Below are 17,474 nucleotides of genomic sequence, written 5' to 3'. Positions count from 1 at the left end.
ACTTCATGTCATTTAATGGTCATTTGTGTTTAGTTTGACAAGTCCTTCAGAGTGTTAGGTATTCAGGGAATTTGGATTTCATTTGATACTGAGGTAGAATCTGTAATGATAATTGAGTGTTAAATTATGCTTCTTTTGTATCCAGGTAATCAAACAGTTGGTTTCTAAATCTGACGGGTCTGTCCTTGACATAGCATTTACTGACATAGCTAGTCAGCAAATCTGTACAAAGTTGTAACCTTTTCCACTGGGACCAAAAAGGTTGTGTATAACCTTCTACAACCCAGTTTGACCTCTAATTTGCAGAAATAACATTCTGTTAATCTGAATAATTTCACTTTCACAAGTGATAAGATCATGTGTGTGTGTTTCATGACTTTTGGTTTCCTGTGGGTATTCACTTACTGACCTCTGCCATGAGCTTTAGCCAGCTGCTAATCATCTAGACCATAGACTAATATATTCAGTCCGATCTTTGTGACTCATTACCATAGGTATTATATCTAGTCCTCAAACCTTCACTGTATCAGGATGGTGATCACTTTTTGCTTCACTATTTTACAATAAAATACTATGAAATATTTTAGAATATTTTCGTTTATTTACAGACAATAGATGTGTCACTTATTGTCCTGCCCATCCTATGTACCATTTGTCTGTGACATTATCAATCAATACATACCATATTTCTGTGATATACTATGTAGGTAATACTAATTCCTCTGTTGTTGTATATTATATATATATATCAACATTTAGCTCTGATTCTCTGCCTTTGTGCAGCAAGTTCTGACATCCATCTTAGACCTTGTGTGATTCCTGTCTATCACCATCAACAGAACTGTCATATGTTAATGCTTTCATCACCTTGTGATAAGTAGGTCACTGTGATCCACATTTTTGGCTTCACAAACTTTGGTTAAAGGAGACTTTGGTGGTAATAGATGAACATGTGTAGAATTTTCTTCTTTCCATGTCGCCAGATCACTGACATTTGTCAGTGAGATGATCCCCGGCAACAAGAGGTGTCGCGGAGACGGAAAACCTGTAACTAACTAACTACTTCTTTCTTTAGTAAAGCATGTCTTTCATCTGCTTTGTCTTATTGTTAAACTGAACAATATTTTTTGTACAGTATCTGCTACAAATTCAGTGAATACTAAATGTGATTTTTCTTTGTAGGTATTTCTGTGAAATATCCCTGGACAAGACTCTGTATGCACGTACATCCAGCAAGACCAAGGCAGACATGTTATTCTGGGGTGAACATTTCGAGTTCAAGTAAGCCTATCCATTCCCATCACACAACCCATAATCTTCTCAAATCTGTATGTCCTAATTATGAGGTAACTGGGAAGGGATTTAGCCCAGTGAGTGAAGGTTTAGCTGAAGCAATGGAAAACAAAATCTTGGAAAATGAATTAACTTCTTTCTTTGCAATTAAGCAGAAGAAATATTTAGTGATGAACAAAAAAAAAATGCATTAAAACAAACAAATTTTACATTTTGTAATTGAGTTTGTGTAAGTGGTTCACAGAGCACAGCGATAGGTCCTCATTATGTGTGAGGTAATCAGCACTTCTAGGCGTTGGATTGAGGGATCTGTCTCTCGAGAAAATACTGATTGATGATCCAAATTATCAGTTGAGCCCCATTTTGTCAGTGGTATAGGGTCCTATTGATTCTGTAAGGAAAGACGAAATCTTTGACAGACTATAAAATTAATTACAAGTGTTCTTCACTAGGTTAGAAAAACAGCAATTATTGAAGTCTCTAAATCTGCTTTTTTAGGCTAAATTCTGGATATTACTAGTCATGGAAGGTTTCAAATTCCTAATAGTTATGGTGTGTTGTCAGGGGATGTAACAGCAGGCAATTTCATTCCGATGATTAACATTGAATCGTTAGTATCATTTACTGTAGTGATGTTATGGCAGCATGCCTTTTCAGACTTTTTAGGTTGAAATGTATTTTGGGTTTTTTTTTCAGCAACTTACCTCCATTAGAAATTGTCACCATCAACCTGTTTAGAGAAGCAGATAAGAAAAAGAAGAAAGACAAAAGCTGTCTCATAGGTGAGTATTGTATGGTGTGAAATTGTGTGTGACCTTGACATTGTTTGATATTTTTTAATTTCTTATAACTCATTTGCCAAAAATTAACAGGGTTATGACTTTGAGCTTGACCTTGAACTCGCACATGGTTGTGTGACCTTGACATTGTTTGATTGATACAAAGACTAGGCTATGCCACAGACTGAGGATGTAAATAACTGATTAGGCTACACCACAAAATGGAGATGTAAAGACAGACTAGGCTGCATCTCTGACTGATGATGTAGTTAGCTTAGCTACACAATGAACTGGTGATGTAAACAACAGACTTGAATACACAACAGATTAGTGATGTAAATGGCTGACTAGGCTACACAATGAACTAGTGATGTAAACAACAGATTACACTACACCCCAAACTGATGATGTGAACCACAGACTTGGCAACACAACAGATTAGTGATGTAAATTATTGACTAGGCTACACCACAGATTGGTGATATGAACCACAGATTCGTGATGTAAATGACGGACCAGACTTCATAATGAACTGTTGGTGTACACAACAGTATAAGCCAAGCTGTGTTATGCGACATGACATATTTTGTATTGAACTTAATTAAATATGTGTACTGTGATAGAGCCTAGTACACCTTGAGTTGTGTATACAGTGGCTGGCGCCCAGTAAAACACAACCTCAGGCTAGGCCAAGCAGTGAGTCATAGAGGTAGGTGTTAGGTGTGTGGGGCTACTGATGCTGAGGGTGCAGGCCTTCTCTTCACAAATAATTCATTACCTAGTGTGTCGTAATTGACATGCCTGTGTCTAGTATACTTCAAACATTCTCGTGTGTGTCATGTAACATGACTTTACACCATATAACAGGACAGATTCCACCTAATTTGATCTGTAGGACACGTATACTTTGGATAAGATGACAAGGTTGTGTTTACCTGGGTTACTACAGTTATTAGTATAACAGTTGGAAAATAAATTTGATTTATCAGAGAAAATATCAACATTAAAGTGTATATTAATCACCTTAAAAGCTGGCTTCCTATGGCCTTTACACGCCTTCCTTAACAAGAATACAGTTTTATCAAAATGTAATTCTGCTGCCAGGTTGTGTCTAAAATCTCCAGTGATTCAACAGACTGCTTTTGTTTTAAACTACCAACATATGTATCCTTAGTGATATGAGGTCTTATCACTGCCCTTAGTAACCCTTAGGTACTATTAGATACTGTTTGTTGGACTGGAAATCATCAGTCCCACCTGAAATATCAGTCACAGATGATAGGTCTTCTGGAGATTCTGGTCATGCAACTTTTGAACATTTCATGAACCCAGCTCTCTCAGGCTCCGCCATGGTCAGGAGATGAAATAGAAACCAGCTCAAAGGAGCTACCAGGCTAATGTCTCTGAACTTTAGTCCAAAACATTATGAGTCACATGATAACTTAAAGGTCACTTGTTACACAGATACCCATTTAAGTCTTATTTGTCCCAAGATATATGTTAAAGTCAGTCACTCTAACTGTCTGCCAAAGCTAATTCATGGATCACATGCGGACCATTTTATGTGCTTCTCATTGAATTCCAGTAAATTATGTACTGTTGCTATTTTGCTTGGTGTGATTACTGTACAACAAAGATCGGCTCTGGAATTAACATGTGAACAGGTTCTTGTTTAGGGGTTGCCTTTGGGAGATAAATGTACACAGGCAAATTTACTGGGTGGGACATGTACTTTAGTGAAGAAAAATCGAGTTGCATGTGATTGTAAAATGGCCAACAAGCTATCAGCTGCTATCATGATCCACAACACTAACTCCTCTTATGCACCTTTGAATTCTGGGTCTCATTTGTCTTGATGTTTCTGGAAAGTACAAAAAAAAGGTTTACAAAATGGGTTCTGTAGGAATAACATTCACAGCATAGGGTTAGGACAGAACCATTTAGAACTGAGTGGTCTATCAGTCAGAATCTTCATGATCACTAACTGTCTGGTTCTGTCCTTTTTTATAATGTACATCAGATGAAATGAAGTGGAACTTGGTTTTTTCTCTTTATCATTGAGTATCTGAAGAATTCATAGATTTACCAGAATCTGTCTGTACCTGTACTTGTCATAGCGTGTTTCATTTGTTAGAGATTTCAAGAACTTCAGTAACCAAACACTGATTTTAAGTTGGTTGAGATTCTGAACATTTTTGAGAGACAGTAGATAAAATTTATCTACACATAGTAAACTGATCAATTGGCAGAGTTCCAATTCTGAATCTTACAACATCAACAACATGTCTGTGAGGAAATCAGTTTCCCATCGGCGGTCAGAGGGAAAATGTTGTGTAGAAAATCTGGATTTGATTGATTAGAGCACCAAGAGAGATCTGACTAATCTAAAGACTCCTCATCACTGTAGATCTAACATACTTAAACAAGTGTGACTATTTGATATTTTTAGATTTGTTTGTTTTGACATGTGTTTATCTTTCTTCCATAGGTTATGTAAATATACCAGTGGCTGACATTTGTAACAGACAGTTTGTAGAGAAATGGTAAGAGATTTGTCCTTTAACTAGTTATGTTAAATCCCAGTCTATCTGATAACTGCTTGATTGCTGAAAGTGTCATGAGCTTTATTGATTAAATCCTGTCTACCCAATCTACAAATTCTTGTCCCTGTTTGGTATTATTATACACTATAATGACTCTGCTAAAATTGTGTGCAGGAAATTTCTAACAGCACAGTGCTAATTAAACCAGGAAAAATTAAGTTGGTTGTTTGTTGATTAAAGTGAGACCCAAATTTCTCTGTCTGCAGGTACACCACGAGTTCAGGGACAGTGGGTAAAATAGGCAAGGAGAACAAGAGTGAGCTCCCCTTGGTTCGATTAAAGGCACGTTTCCATGTAGTGGATATACTTCCGATGGAGCTTTACCATGACTTTACACAGGTATGATCAAGACTTTCTTAATTAATTGTTCTTGTTGTTCAAAGATTTATTATCATCTGTAATCTTGCATATATTTCTTCATTCAGATCACTTTTCAGTAACAATATAGATTTGTTTTTAAACAGCCATTTAAATCATGTGTAATGTCAAAACTACTGAGTCCAATAGAGATTATGTTATTTTACCACCTGCAGTACCTGAGTCAGGACTACTGCAAACTGTGTGAGGTCCTAGAGCAGATTGTCAGTGTCCGAGAGAAGGAGGAGTTAGCCACAACTATGGTCCACATAATGCAGAAGCTTGAAAAGGCCAAAGATTTCCTGTCTGATGTCATTATGGCAGAAATATCTCAGCTAGGTAAGGGAAATGATATATATAAGGCAAAATTTTATCCAGGATCAGTGGCAGAAAACACTACAGACTGGATATAACACACATATAGACTAGGTTAGTGAGATGGAGATATATATGAATATAACATAACACTACTACCGTTTACTTAATTATGTCATTAATATCAATGTTCCCTTTCTTTGTTTATTTAAATATGATAGGTATAGGAAGTTTGATTATTTGTTACAGAAAATCAGAACCTGACATTCCGTGGGAATACAATAGGGACCAAAGCAATGGAAGCTTATATGAAACTTGTCGGAGAAAAAGTAAGTAATGTGTACTTATTATTGTGTTAAGTTTGTAAAATATGTCAAGTCTCTTAAACGTTTTAGTTCATGTCAAGATACACTATTTCATTTGACCTTAAACAAGAATATGTATTATTATCTTTCGACTTTCAGTATTTGCACGACACACTGAGTGATTTTGTGAGGACAATTATCGACTCTGAAGACGACTGTGAGGTGGATCCCACAAAGGTTATGAATCCTGCCCAACTCAATAGTCACCAGCGCCTCCTGGATATGTACTGTGAAATGGTGCTTGCTAAGATCATCAACTCACACTGCTACTTTCCATGGTGAGGGCCATTACACGTACAGTGCAAGGGACATAACTCTTGTTCTGCTTTTAAATTTTGACAGGTTTCTCTAAAAATTTTTTCCTATGAAACTTAATGAAACATTCTGTATTATCTGCTTGTTTCTCACAGTGAGCTGCGAGAGGTGTTCTCGAGTTTCCGCGACCACTGTGATAGGACCAGTAAAGAGGATTTTGGAGACAATCTTATCAGTGCATCCATCTTTCTGCGATTTTTGTGTCCAGCCATTTTGTCTCCAAGTCTTTTCAATCTAACACAAGGTGAGTCTGATTGAATTACACCTCACCAACTGAAGCATGATGATATGATACTAATAATGTAAAGATTGTGAATTTTTCAAATTGACATTAAGATCTGTCACTCACATACTGTATATATATAATTTTTTTTTCTTGTATATTTCAGAGTATCCCCCAGAAAAGGCAGCCAGGAATTTAACACTGATTGCAAAGACTGTCCAGACACTTGCCAACTTCTCCAAGTAAGTCACACATCAAGAAAAAACTTCTATAAAAAATATATATTGATGTAAAAACTAAATAAATCAAATAGATGAGACCAGACTTTGTTAATACAGTTACTTTACATACCTGTACCAACTTCAAATGCATGGAGTATCAATTGACTTTGGGTTATCTCTTCAGATTTGGAGGAAAAGAAGAATTCATGACATTCATGAATGAGTTTTTAGAAAGACAGTGGGGCAGCATGAGGAGTTTCCTACAGCAGATCTCTGTAAGTCACATGTTACAGTCAAATGACACAGATCCTAATGGAAACTCCATTTTTAAGATACAAATCTTTTATTTGAATAAATGTTGTACATTTATTTGAAGCATGAAATAATCTTTGATTAATGGAGATACAATTTACATATTATAGAATGGTATTTATTCATCATAGCCACCATCTTCCTTTGACACCATCACCATATAGAATCCCTTACATTGTAATTATGTAACTTGTACTGTTGGTTGATAGAGCACGGAAGGATCTAACCAGTTTCTGGAGTTTGATGGTTATATAGATCTGGGTAAGGAGTTGTCAGTTCTACATGCACTGCTGCTGGAGAACCTAGGAAAAGCTGACAAGGTAAGCTCTCCCTCTCTGTGAGACTCTTTTGCCTAACCACTTCAGCACCAATCATGAGGGTTAAGGAGAAGTTTACCGACCCTTTTCCACAGATTCTGTTTGATAGATTGCTGATAAAAAACATGATGCAAATCAGCAAGAGAGATACAGTACAAGTTATCCAATGTGATGGTTTTCTGTCCGAGATCTAATTTAGATTTCTGTGATATGACTGGAATGAAAGTGGTTTTCAATACAAAACAGTTAATTAACATAGATATCTGACATTGTCTTGTTGAGATTGTCTTCTGATTGGAAAATGATTTTTTTTACTTAAAAATGTAATATACATTTTAGGAGACCATTGCCAAACTGGGGAAGCTTCCTGTTATCCTAGAGAGTGTGAGTCAAGCTTTAGATGATCCAGAGGTGGAAAAACGTATCCCAATAAAACACAACAGGAAGTCGCAGATTTATGACAATCAAGTCAACACCCCACAAGCAGGCACCTCTCCGACAGAAGTCCTTCGTGAAATGTTACGTCATTGTGGGGAGGAGGACATCCCTGTGCTTTCTGGTCGACGAGGTGCAAAACACAGTTCAGTCCATAGTAGTTTTGATGGGAGCACAGGTGGTAGTAATGGTCGCAATCCTGCTAGACATCGCAACACAAACGATGATTATGTCATGATTAGGGCTTTAAATTCAAGGAATGAGAGTGAAGTGTCGGATGTTTCTGTGAGTTCACGTTCAAACACATTAGAAACGAACCAATCGTGGAATGAGATAGTGAATGCTGCAGAAGGACTGAATGGGGAGTATATAGATTTGTTATCTTACATTGATGAGGATCAACAAAACTCCAGCATGGAACTAGAACACAACATGAACGGTAGCCAAATGTCGATCAGCCAGATTTCAACAATAGCATCCTCTGGGTATCAGTCATTTGGTTACAGTCAGTCTAATTCCCCGGTGGAATCCTCCAATCAACAGGATGGTAACAACCGTGATTATTCGTCCAAGTCACCCTCTGGTCATCACCACCCTATGCAACCTTTGTCCTTTTCGAACCCTATGTATCGACATATTCACTCGTCCTCTAGCTCTCAGCATGGTGGTACCCCCACACCTATGCAACAGGGCTCAACCAGCTCTGGTTCCCTCAGCTCTGAGGAAGACTCCAACACTGTTAAACACAGAAGTCCCATAAAACATGCTGACAGAGGGGAGTCCACCTCTTCTACATACAGTAACAACGGAAATGCTGACCGTCTCCGGAATCTTGCTCCCAAACTATCCAGTAGCAGCAGCAGTGAATCTCTACAGGACCATGACAGACATCGGTTCTCTCGGTCCTTATCAAGCCCTAATAATGACCTGGTGAAATTTTCGTTGGACTTTCATAGCTCCTGTCCATCTCACATATCTGAAGACTTTAATAATAGTAATGTGTCATCTTCGACAAATGTGAACAACTCATACTCCTTAAATCGGGCTCCATCACGCCCTCATGAACTTTTACACACAGGCAGTGTGGATTTTACATACATGCGACAAAAGTACGGTGACCAAATGCGTAGGACAGCTACAGACTCTAGGATATCACAGAACAGTACACCTGTACACATGCACAGTGACAGTGGTGTGTCCATGTCCAACAATCGTACACAGATGTCACCAGAGGATAGTCCTGCTCATCGCCGACTGTCGCCACAGACCACTGTTCACATGGGCATCCGGTCAGTGCAACGCAAGATCCATGAACAGGAAAAGACGAAACAAGAAGTAAGTGAAATCTGGATTAAAAGAGAAAGTTTTACACATACTTAATTTTTCAAAATCAAATAAAAGTGCCCAATAGTGACTAATAAGCATAATGTTGATCAGTACATCCAGGAAAACTACAATTAGCACAATCATATTTTAGCACGATAAACATGTTTGCATATGTTACAGTATGAACAAGAGGTGGAGGTGCTAAAACAGCAGGTAGCTGATGCCCAAAGACGTCTACAAAATGCAGAGAAAATGCTACAGGAACAACAGTCAGGTACGCATCTGTTAGTCGAGGACTGGCAGCTTCGCCTCGAGGAGAGCGAGGAACGAATGAAAAAGCAGCAGACGGACAAAGATGACCAAATGAAACACATTATACAAAGGTTTGTATGTACTGTGCACGCCATGCTACACAGTGCTACATGTAGAGCTAGCTATCTATCTGTATATATGGTGTTAGGTGGGTGTAGCCTGGCGAGTCTTGACTGGCTTCAACCACGCAATCACTGGGGCGGAGTCACGGATTGTATTACTGACACACACACTGGACGGTGGGTACTAACAATCACGCTTCACTGGGCATTCTGTCTATCACCATGACTACCAACATGGTTACTCTGCAGGTCCTCACTTGTCTGTCTGTTTGTCTTCTGTGTAAATAGCTGCTAATTGTTATGGCAACAATACCCTGTATGAATCCCTGTAACAACATCTTGCAAGTTCTTCTCCTAACAGCATGGTCAGATCTAATGTTCCAGACGCATACTTCCTCTATATATCAGAACAATCTATAAAACTAGAAGGATTTCTGTTATATACTGTATATATTCCTTCTTCACTGATAACTGTGTGTTGTGTACCCTGTAACAATAGAATGTACAGACCCTCTAACCTTTTGTTTTCTCTGTCTGTAATCTGGGTCCTTGTCTACCTACTAACAACATGGAATGAAGGTCACTTAACTGTCTCTTCAATATCTAAAATATATTAGCTTCATCAACATTGAATTTTTGCATTTGTAATTACCAGGTATTGTACTTTGAATATGTCTTTAAATGGTTTATATTTCAATCTACTTTACAGTTTTATTTCAATTATTTGGTATTCACATTTGAGAGTATATTTGCAAGATTATTTTTTCCTATATACGTCTAATTCTGATTGTGTATATAAACTGGTTTTTATATGTATGGACAAAGAATATATGATTCTGTTTCTCTTTTGTGTGTTGATTTTATCTTCTGAATGATTTTTTTTTCTGTTCAATCTGATCAATGTTAACTGTTGCATGGTGTCTAAACTGTCTGCATTGTTGGGACAAGAGGTCAAACAGGGTCACAAGAAAAGGCGAGTATGTGATCAGTGGTCACTAGAACAGTTGTTGATGAAAGTGAACTTATGGCAACAGATTCAATATAACCTTGGTCAGGATGTCTTATTGTAAATAAGAGAATTTTATGTACCCAAGTAAAAGATGAAAATACTTTTTGTTTTGAAATGTTGCCATTTGGTCACTGACCTGGATAAGGCAATTTGAATTGGTAGGAATATAGGAGATAGAAAAAGAGGATAGGTCTGTCAGCTGTTCTATACACCAAGGTCTGTCAGCTGTCCTGTACATCTGGTCCATCAGCTTTCATGTACACCTGGGTCTGTCAGCTGTCGTGTACACCTGGGTCAGTACGCAGACCTGTACACCTTGGTCTGTCAGCTGTTCTGTACACCTGGGTCTGTAAGCTGTACCGTACACCTGAGTATGTCCACTGCTCTGTGCACCTGGGTCAGTGTGCTGTCATGAACACCTTGGTTTGTCTACTGTCCTGTAAACCTTGGTCAGTCAACAGTCTTGAACACCTGGGTCTGTCAGCTGTCCTGTACACCTTGGTCAGTGTGCAGTCTTGAACACCTGGGTATGTCCACTGCTCTGTACACCTAGGTCAGTGTGCAGTCTTTAACACCTAGGTTTGTCTACTGTCCTGTAAACCTTGGTCAGTATGCAGACCTGTACACCTTGGTCTGTCAGCTGCCCTGTACACCTGGGTCTGTCAGCTGTACTGTACACCTTGGTCTGTCAGCTGTCCTGTACAACTGGATCTGTCAGCTGTACTGTACACCTTGGTCTGTCAGCTGTCCTGTACACCTTGGTCTGTCAGCTGCCCTGTACACCTGGGTCTGTCAGCTGTACTGTACAACTGGGTCTGTCAGCTGTACTGTACACTTTGGTCGGTCAGTTGTCATGTAAAGGTTCAGACTGATGTGTATAATAAAATATCACTCGTTCCTGCCCTAAGGTAAGTGAGGGAAGCTGATCATTTTGAGGTCAAGGTAAGTCTTTTTAAATTTCTTCTTTTTTTTGAACTTACAAATTTTTGGTTTTGCACTTTTGCAACATTTTGTACTGAAATACCTCTTTACTGATGAAGCATGTTGCTATGTTTGTCCTTGTAGACTCATGACAATAGAGAATGAGCAGGAGGAAATGGAAAAAATTGTACATCAGAAGCAACGTGTGATTGAAGCCCAGGAGAGACGTATTCAATCCCTTGACAATGCCAATGCTAAACTAATGTCTGCCCTCAGTCAGCTGAAGGACCAGTACAGCACATCTCAGCCCAGAAATGGTATGATTGGGCCCCTTCGCTCTAAACTGACTCCATCGGAATTTGCAGAGTTTAAAACAAGCTCTTGCTAGATGCAACAAAGTGCTGACAGTTATTCAATCTGGTTTCATGTGGAATATTAATCAGCTACAGGATTTAATGGTGGGATTTGTGTGAACTTCCCTGCCTGGCTTTTTCAAATATTCTTTTTCTCAGATTGTGTATGGGATTACATTGGCCAGTGACTGTAGTCACATGATATTATAGCTGGACTGTAGGGTATACAGATACTATAGGACATGGACAGCTGTGTGTGATTTGAAATCACTAAAATGGTCAGTACATGATTCAGCCAAAATGACATCCAACAGGTTACACTGGGGTCGGACTCCTTGTTATGCGTCTACCATATAATCAGTGCTACCAGGATAAACTGGAGTCAGAACCACCCATTTATCAGTTGTATATCAACAATATAACAAAGAAAACAAGATCAGAGCAGGCTTATATAGGCCTAACATAGGCATATTACAGGATGACAAATCAGGCTTACATTAGCCTACAGTGTGACATAGGCCTACTGCAGGTTATTGTAGGCCAAACTTCTGCAGAATGACCGCCTTACTACAAGACGACTGAGCAGGCTTAGGTAGGCCTAAATGCAGGACCTCATGTAGGCCTTGCTACAGGATGGCAGAGCGGACTCGTTGGCATAATTACTGGACAACAGAGCCTGAAAAAAGATGACACAGAAGACTTATTTGGGCCTACAAACTACAAGCAGGATGGGTCTTTAGGCCAACTACAGGCTGGATTGGTCTATAGGCAACTACAGGCTGGAACTGTTCTATAGGCCAATTCAAGTCTAGGCTTGTGTATAGGCTATAGGTGTATCCTCTGTGATTGGCAAAAAGAAGCAAGAAAACTGTTTCTAAAGGAGGATTGTTGTTGTCTAGTACTATATTTATAAACATGTGTGCTTGTCTGTGATTAGGTGGAGCACTTAAATGTATTTATTTATTGTTGGCCTTTTTACCCCTGTAACCCATGATAGAAGGAAAAAAAGAGGGTCTCTGTCAGGATATATGGACCCAAAGAAATATACGAGTCCAAAAACGTCCTGTAGGATACAGAACTCTCAGTATACTGTGGATCAAGACAACAGTCCAACATTCACATATTATAGATATTCCTTATTTGGTGCATGGGTCAAAATAGAAAGACAATTCTAAAACAATTTGACAGGGATCTTCAAATTCTGTGCAATAGTTTCGCCTTTTGTTCATGTCATGTAAATTACTTATATATAAAATATTTGTTGTTCATCATTGAAAAATGAAAGTGCATTAAAACTATGCATTATATATTAACTCTGTTATTTATGTTAAACTGCTGTGATCATGAAACTTACTGAATCAATTGATCTGATTATGATGGCATCAGTACTAGTGCATTCAACGGCAAAGAAACTTATACTAAGGATATACTTTGTCCTCAACCTTAGTACCGATAGTCATGAAAAATAGAGTGATCTCCCTTGCTGCTGGAGACGCTGCTGTCTGTTTTTTAGAAAATGCTTTATATGGCATAATAATTCATTTTGGTAAATGTGTTTGGTTAGACACCGTTTAGATATCACCTACATTAAGATGTACTCTTCTTCAATATCTGGCTTAGTGCAATATTTTCTTCACTAAAAAAACCTTACATTTTCACCGTATCAGTGGTCAGTTGACAGATTGGTTTGTGTTTAGAATGTCTGCATTTGTTAGGAATGTTGTGCAAGTAATCGTTGTCAGGATAGCAAAGTCAAAGTTGGTTTGTGGTACTGGTGTAATAAAAAATGAATGGTTATGATACAGTCAAATTCATTTTTATCTCTCGCCAGCAAAGAAGTTGTACAGGGGAATAAAAATACATCATGCATTGCATAACTCTGTAATGACTTTCGCTTCTGGTAGAATTATATACCAAGTAAAATATTCCTTTACCTTGTCTCTGTTCAAACAGGCAATTTTTAAAAAAAAATCATGTTTCTGAAAATGTCTGAAAAAAATGTCTCATTGTATGTAACATATATAGAGAATCCTGTTTTATCTACAACAAAGCTGCCAAAATTATGGATCAAAATGATCAGACATTTCCAAGGCCGAGGTACTTGTTTTAACTACACATAATATTCATAACACTTAATTGGTATTTTTCCTGTCTGTTGTGAAAGGTCCATTAATTCTACAATGGAATATGAGTGAGTTTGTACATGTAATTGACAATCTCTTGAAATTTGAGAAAAGGTTTTAAGTGTACTCATTTAAAGAAGAACCATACTTAATTATTCTTGTGCTGTTGATCAAGAATTGTATTCTACTCAGGATAAAGGTACTGTAGACTACGTACACCAATATTTTAAACTGGAACTTTGTTTCTGATGTTTCAGCTCCTGGATCAAAAAAATTAATACACAATTTACATGCATATGGAGCTGTCTACTCTGATGATAATGAAACATTTCTAAGCTAAAATTATTTCATTTGTTCACAGTTCCTGAATCATTCACATGCCAAATGGTTTATGTACAAAAATCCAAAAAGTTAGTTTTTCAAATTCAGAATGATGCATTTTTGGCTGTATAGTACGTTTGACCCGGTATTGGCACCACTATAATTTACACATTTACTGGTACTCTGTTTACACAACAGAGTCTGATGGCATTTAGACATTCAGATTTAGTTATCAAGTCCCCTGTTAATAAATTTTAATATTATTTGATTATTTAATATGAGTTGACATAGTTAATATGGCTGAGAAATCCTTGATCGCTTATTGTAAATGGTATATATAATTTATATATCTTTAATCCTCCGGATACAGTGGTGTCTGAGAACAGCCCTATGGTATCGGGATGTATAGAACTTGTAACAATATTACCATACAGTAGATGCTTTCATGAATCGGTATGATTGAAAGAAGAGTGCTATATTAATATTTAGCCAAAATCTAGTCTGAAAATTTGTAAGTATTTTTGATAATATGGAATGTTTGGCCAGAAGAAAGAGAAACTGAATGAGAATATCTGGTCATTTCTCCAGGTATATATAAGGGTCACTTGATGTGAGTGTTAAGTGTGTGATGTGCGCTGATAAACGGTATGGTCATTGTAGATTGTGTCTAGTTAACAATACATAGAAACTTGCAAAAATTATTTAAGCAAATGAAATGAAGGGAAAAAGTAAAAACTTCAAAACTGAAATCTTCTGTTGTGTTTTTTATGACTTATCCGTGTTTATCCTATGACTGCTGTGTTAATCAGCGTGTTAACTTGTGTAATATGACTGATGAAGTCAGGAGATGATAATAAAGTGATGTCACTAACTCACTGAAATGCATGACAGCATCACAATGAAGATCATCTTAAGAGCTATGATGACAAAAAAAATGACACAAAAATCATGTTTTCTGTAATATTTTGAAACGTTCCTGAGACCATATTGATCTTTAATTAGTTTCCTCATTATACATGGTGTACAGAATGAAACTCATCACAAAGTTATCTTTTATTTTTGTTTTAGAAATTTTATATAAAATTGAAATTCTTATAAACAGAATTGTTATACAGGTACTTAGCCATGCATTAGTTAGATCTCCCAACACGAAACACTAGTTGTAATATTAAGTAACACTAATGAATCAGACTACTAGTGAACTAGCTAGAAATCCATCCAGTCCAGTCCTGTGTACACATTCATTTCAATTAAATCACAAATATAGGTATAAAACACTCATCATCAAAAAGTAGAATCTTAAATCAAGTTTTGTTTAACTTGCCATAGATGGGTTGGAGATGTGTAGACTGCACAGCACTCATTTTTTCCTCCAGTATTACTCCAGTGGTATACCCTCAAAACCTCTGCTTGGACTCTCACCAATATGATGCATTGCTTGAATACAGAGTGACTTATCCAAGGAAATGACTCCCAGTGGAAACTGGTAGTTGTGGTTTAAAAGCCTTCTCATAAATACCTGGTAGCAGTATAGATTGTAACCAATTTATGTGAATCCTTATTTGGGTAAGATGTCATAATATTTCTTAAATAAATCAAGATGGGTCAGCATGACAATAGATGGAGATGGTCTATTGTGAAAAAACTAGTACACCATCTGCTGTTTATAACCCTTGGGTGGAGCCTAACAAGAAATATTGAATATCATTAATTTCTCAAAATAAATTCTCTCGATTCACAAACAAAATACTACCATAATTCAATGCAACAAAATTTATTGCTACACTTTAATTGGGTTATCTACAAAACCGTTACAAATTTTAGAAATAGCTGCTTACCAAAAACATTGTGTGTTTGGTGTTCATTCTACCGCAATTGTCCAAGCTAGTTCATTCCCTATCCCTTGGGATAAAGTACCCAATTCCATCAATAATCATGTTCAATGCGTGATCCCCATCCCACCACTATATACAGTTTTAGAATTGGTCTGGAAGAGATAGATATGCTTCTACGGTCTAAAATGGAGCAGTTGTTCCTCAAAGAAGTTTCTAAAATTATATCTGATCTTTTATTTCAACCAAATATTTCATCAGGCATCACTGGGAAATAAAATGATATGAAAATATTGTCCTCCGATATGAAGAGACTACACATGGAATTCACGTATCTGGTAAGCATATAATATCGTTGTATGATTGCATGAATTGGCATTAGGATATGATACTGTATTAAAGACAATTTATGATAAGTATGTATGTAGATAAGCTACACTGATGAACACTTCTGATAAAGGAACCTTGGGAAATGTGTGTTTGCAAGCACATACGGACTTTTAGATAATTTAGCAATTTGATATTCCAATGTGCAACCCTCTAATCCAAAGGCTGGTTTTGGAATCTTTCACAAATATACGATACATCAATAATTTCATGTGGATTCAGATTCAATGCGTGAACAACGAGATAGATTTTAGACATGCTAATATTGATTTTACAGAACCTATTGTACTTTTTTGTATTTTTGCCGATTTTTAAAGGATAGCTGTTTCACATACAAGGGACCGTTTAAAGTATAATAAAATGCACCAGTCTATCTATGTACCTGTCAAGTATTGTTATTTTAGTATATGGAATTTAACATATAAATCATTTCCTTGTGACAATCTCATTTCCTCATCGGTATCCATCATTTTATATACCTACACAGATTTCGTTACAAGTTACCAGTCCGCATGCAATATGACAATAAATTACGTTGGAAGGGAGGTAACTCTAAAAACTCCATTGTTGTGATGGCTTCAAAAGGCATCGTATTAGCGAATGCTTCAATTTCAATATGACATTTATACGTTTCTGACTTGGCCTATACTGTATGTTGCCAGGTTCGCGCTGAGAAATATTAAATACGTAAACTTCATGTGTATTTTTTTTTTATTAAAAATTCATTTTGATGCATTGTGCTTTAAAATTTACAATTTACTCGGTAGAATTTGTATTTGGATGCATGGCTTAACGTGTCGTCAGTGAAGTAGAAGACGTTTTTCTTTCGGGAACATAGCATTTAGTAAGTTAAATATGTGTGTCTCTTTCATTCCTCAGGCTTCGTTTCCTCGTGTTGCCATTCTTTTAAGAAGTTATCTAATATCAACCCTTGGATCTCCACCACAGGCACTCGAGGCCAGGATATTATTTTTTAAACATTGATTTTTGTTTTAGCACTCATGACTGACGTTATTTAAACGAAATATCAGCAGAATTCAAGTTTATGTGCCGGTTGACAAATCCGAGGTCCACGGTCATTAAAAATACACAAGGCAAGCAACTCCAGATTTTAAAAAATCGACCCCTCGCTTGGAAACTGGCTCAAAAAAAGTAGTTATGATAAGTTCCTTGTAAAACAATATGTATCCGTAGGTAGTGTGTATATTTACCTTTTATTTGGTGCATAACATTACAGGCAACGAGAAATTCACAATACGTACATGAGATTAACATCTCAATAATCGGAGATTT

At 37.1% G+C, this 17,474-nt stretch overlaps 1 protein-coding gene across 10 annotated transcripts in view; it reads left to right on the top strand.

Moving 5' to 3' along the window:
* Positions 1-14,711, top strand: part of LOC132544688 (disabled homolog 2-interacting protein-like) — a 134,482-nt gene extending 119,771 nt beyond the window's left edge. For 9 of the 10 annotated variants that reach the window (XM_060208314.1, XM_060208317.1, XM_060208313.1 and 6 more), the window contains 14 exons: positions 1,183-1,281; positions 1,990-2,075; positions 4,561-4,615; positions 4,882-5,014; positions 5,209-5,371; positions 5,597-5,676; positions 5,812-5,990; positions 6,123-6,271; positions 6,417-6,492; positions 6,656-6,746; positions 6,993-7,103; positions 7,440-8,870; positions 9,042-9,244; positions 11,310-14,711. In XM_060208314.1, coding sequence (XP_060064297.1) covers positions 1,183-1,281; positions 1,990-2,075; positions 4,561-4,615; positions 4,882-5,014; positions 5,209-5,371; positions 5,597-5,676; positions 5,812-5,990; positions 6,123-6,271; positions 6,417-6,492; positions 6,656-6,746; positions 6,993-7,103; positions 7,440-8,870; positions 9,042-9,244; positions 11,310-11,553 — 3,100 coding nt within the window. In that variant the 3' untranslated portion in view covers positions 11,554-14,711. The remainder of the gene's footprint in view (positions 1-1,182; positions 1,282-1,989; positions 2,076-4,560; positions 4,616-4,881; positions 5,015-5,208; positions 5,372-5,596; positions 5,677-5,811; positions 5,991-6,122; positions 6,272-6,416; positions 6,493-6,655; positions 6,747-6,992; positions 7,104-7,439; positions 8,871-9,041; positions 9,245-11,309) is intronic. The other variant, XM_060208318.1, reaches the window with a different exon arrangement.
* The last annotated feature ends 2,763 nt before the right edge of the window (positions 14,712-17,474 follow it).

The sequence above is a fragment of the Ylistrum balloti genome, unplaced genomic scaffold (assembly GCF_031769215.1).
Source record: "Ylistrum balloti isolate Yb309-2 unplaced genomic scaffold, AGI_CSIRO_Ybal_v1 Utg369806, whole genome shotgun sequence".
In the NCBI taxonomy this organism is placed as follows: Eukaryota; Metazoa; Mollusca; class Bivalvia; order Pectinida; family Pectinidae; genus Ylistrum; species Ylistrum balloti.
The sequence above is the reverse complement of the archived record's forward strand: the minus strand, read 5'-3'. Positions and strand labels throughout refer to the sequence as shown.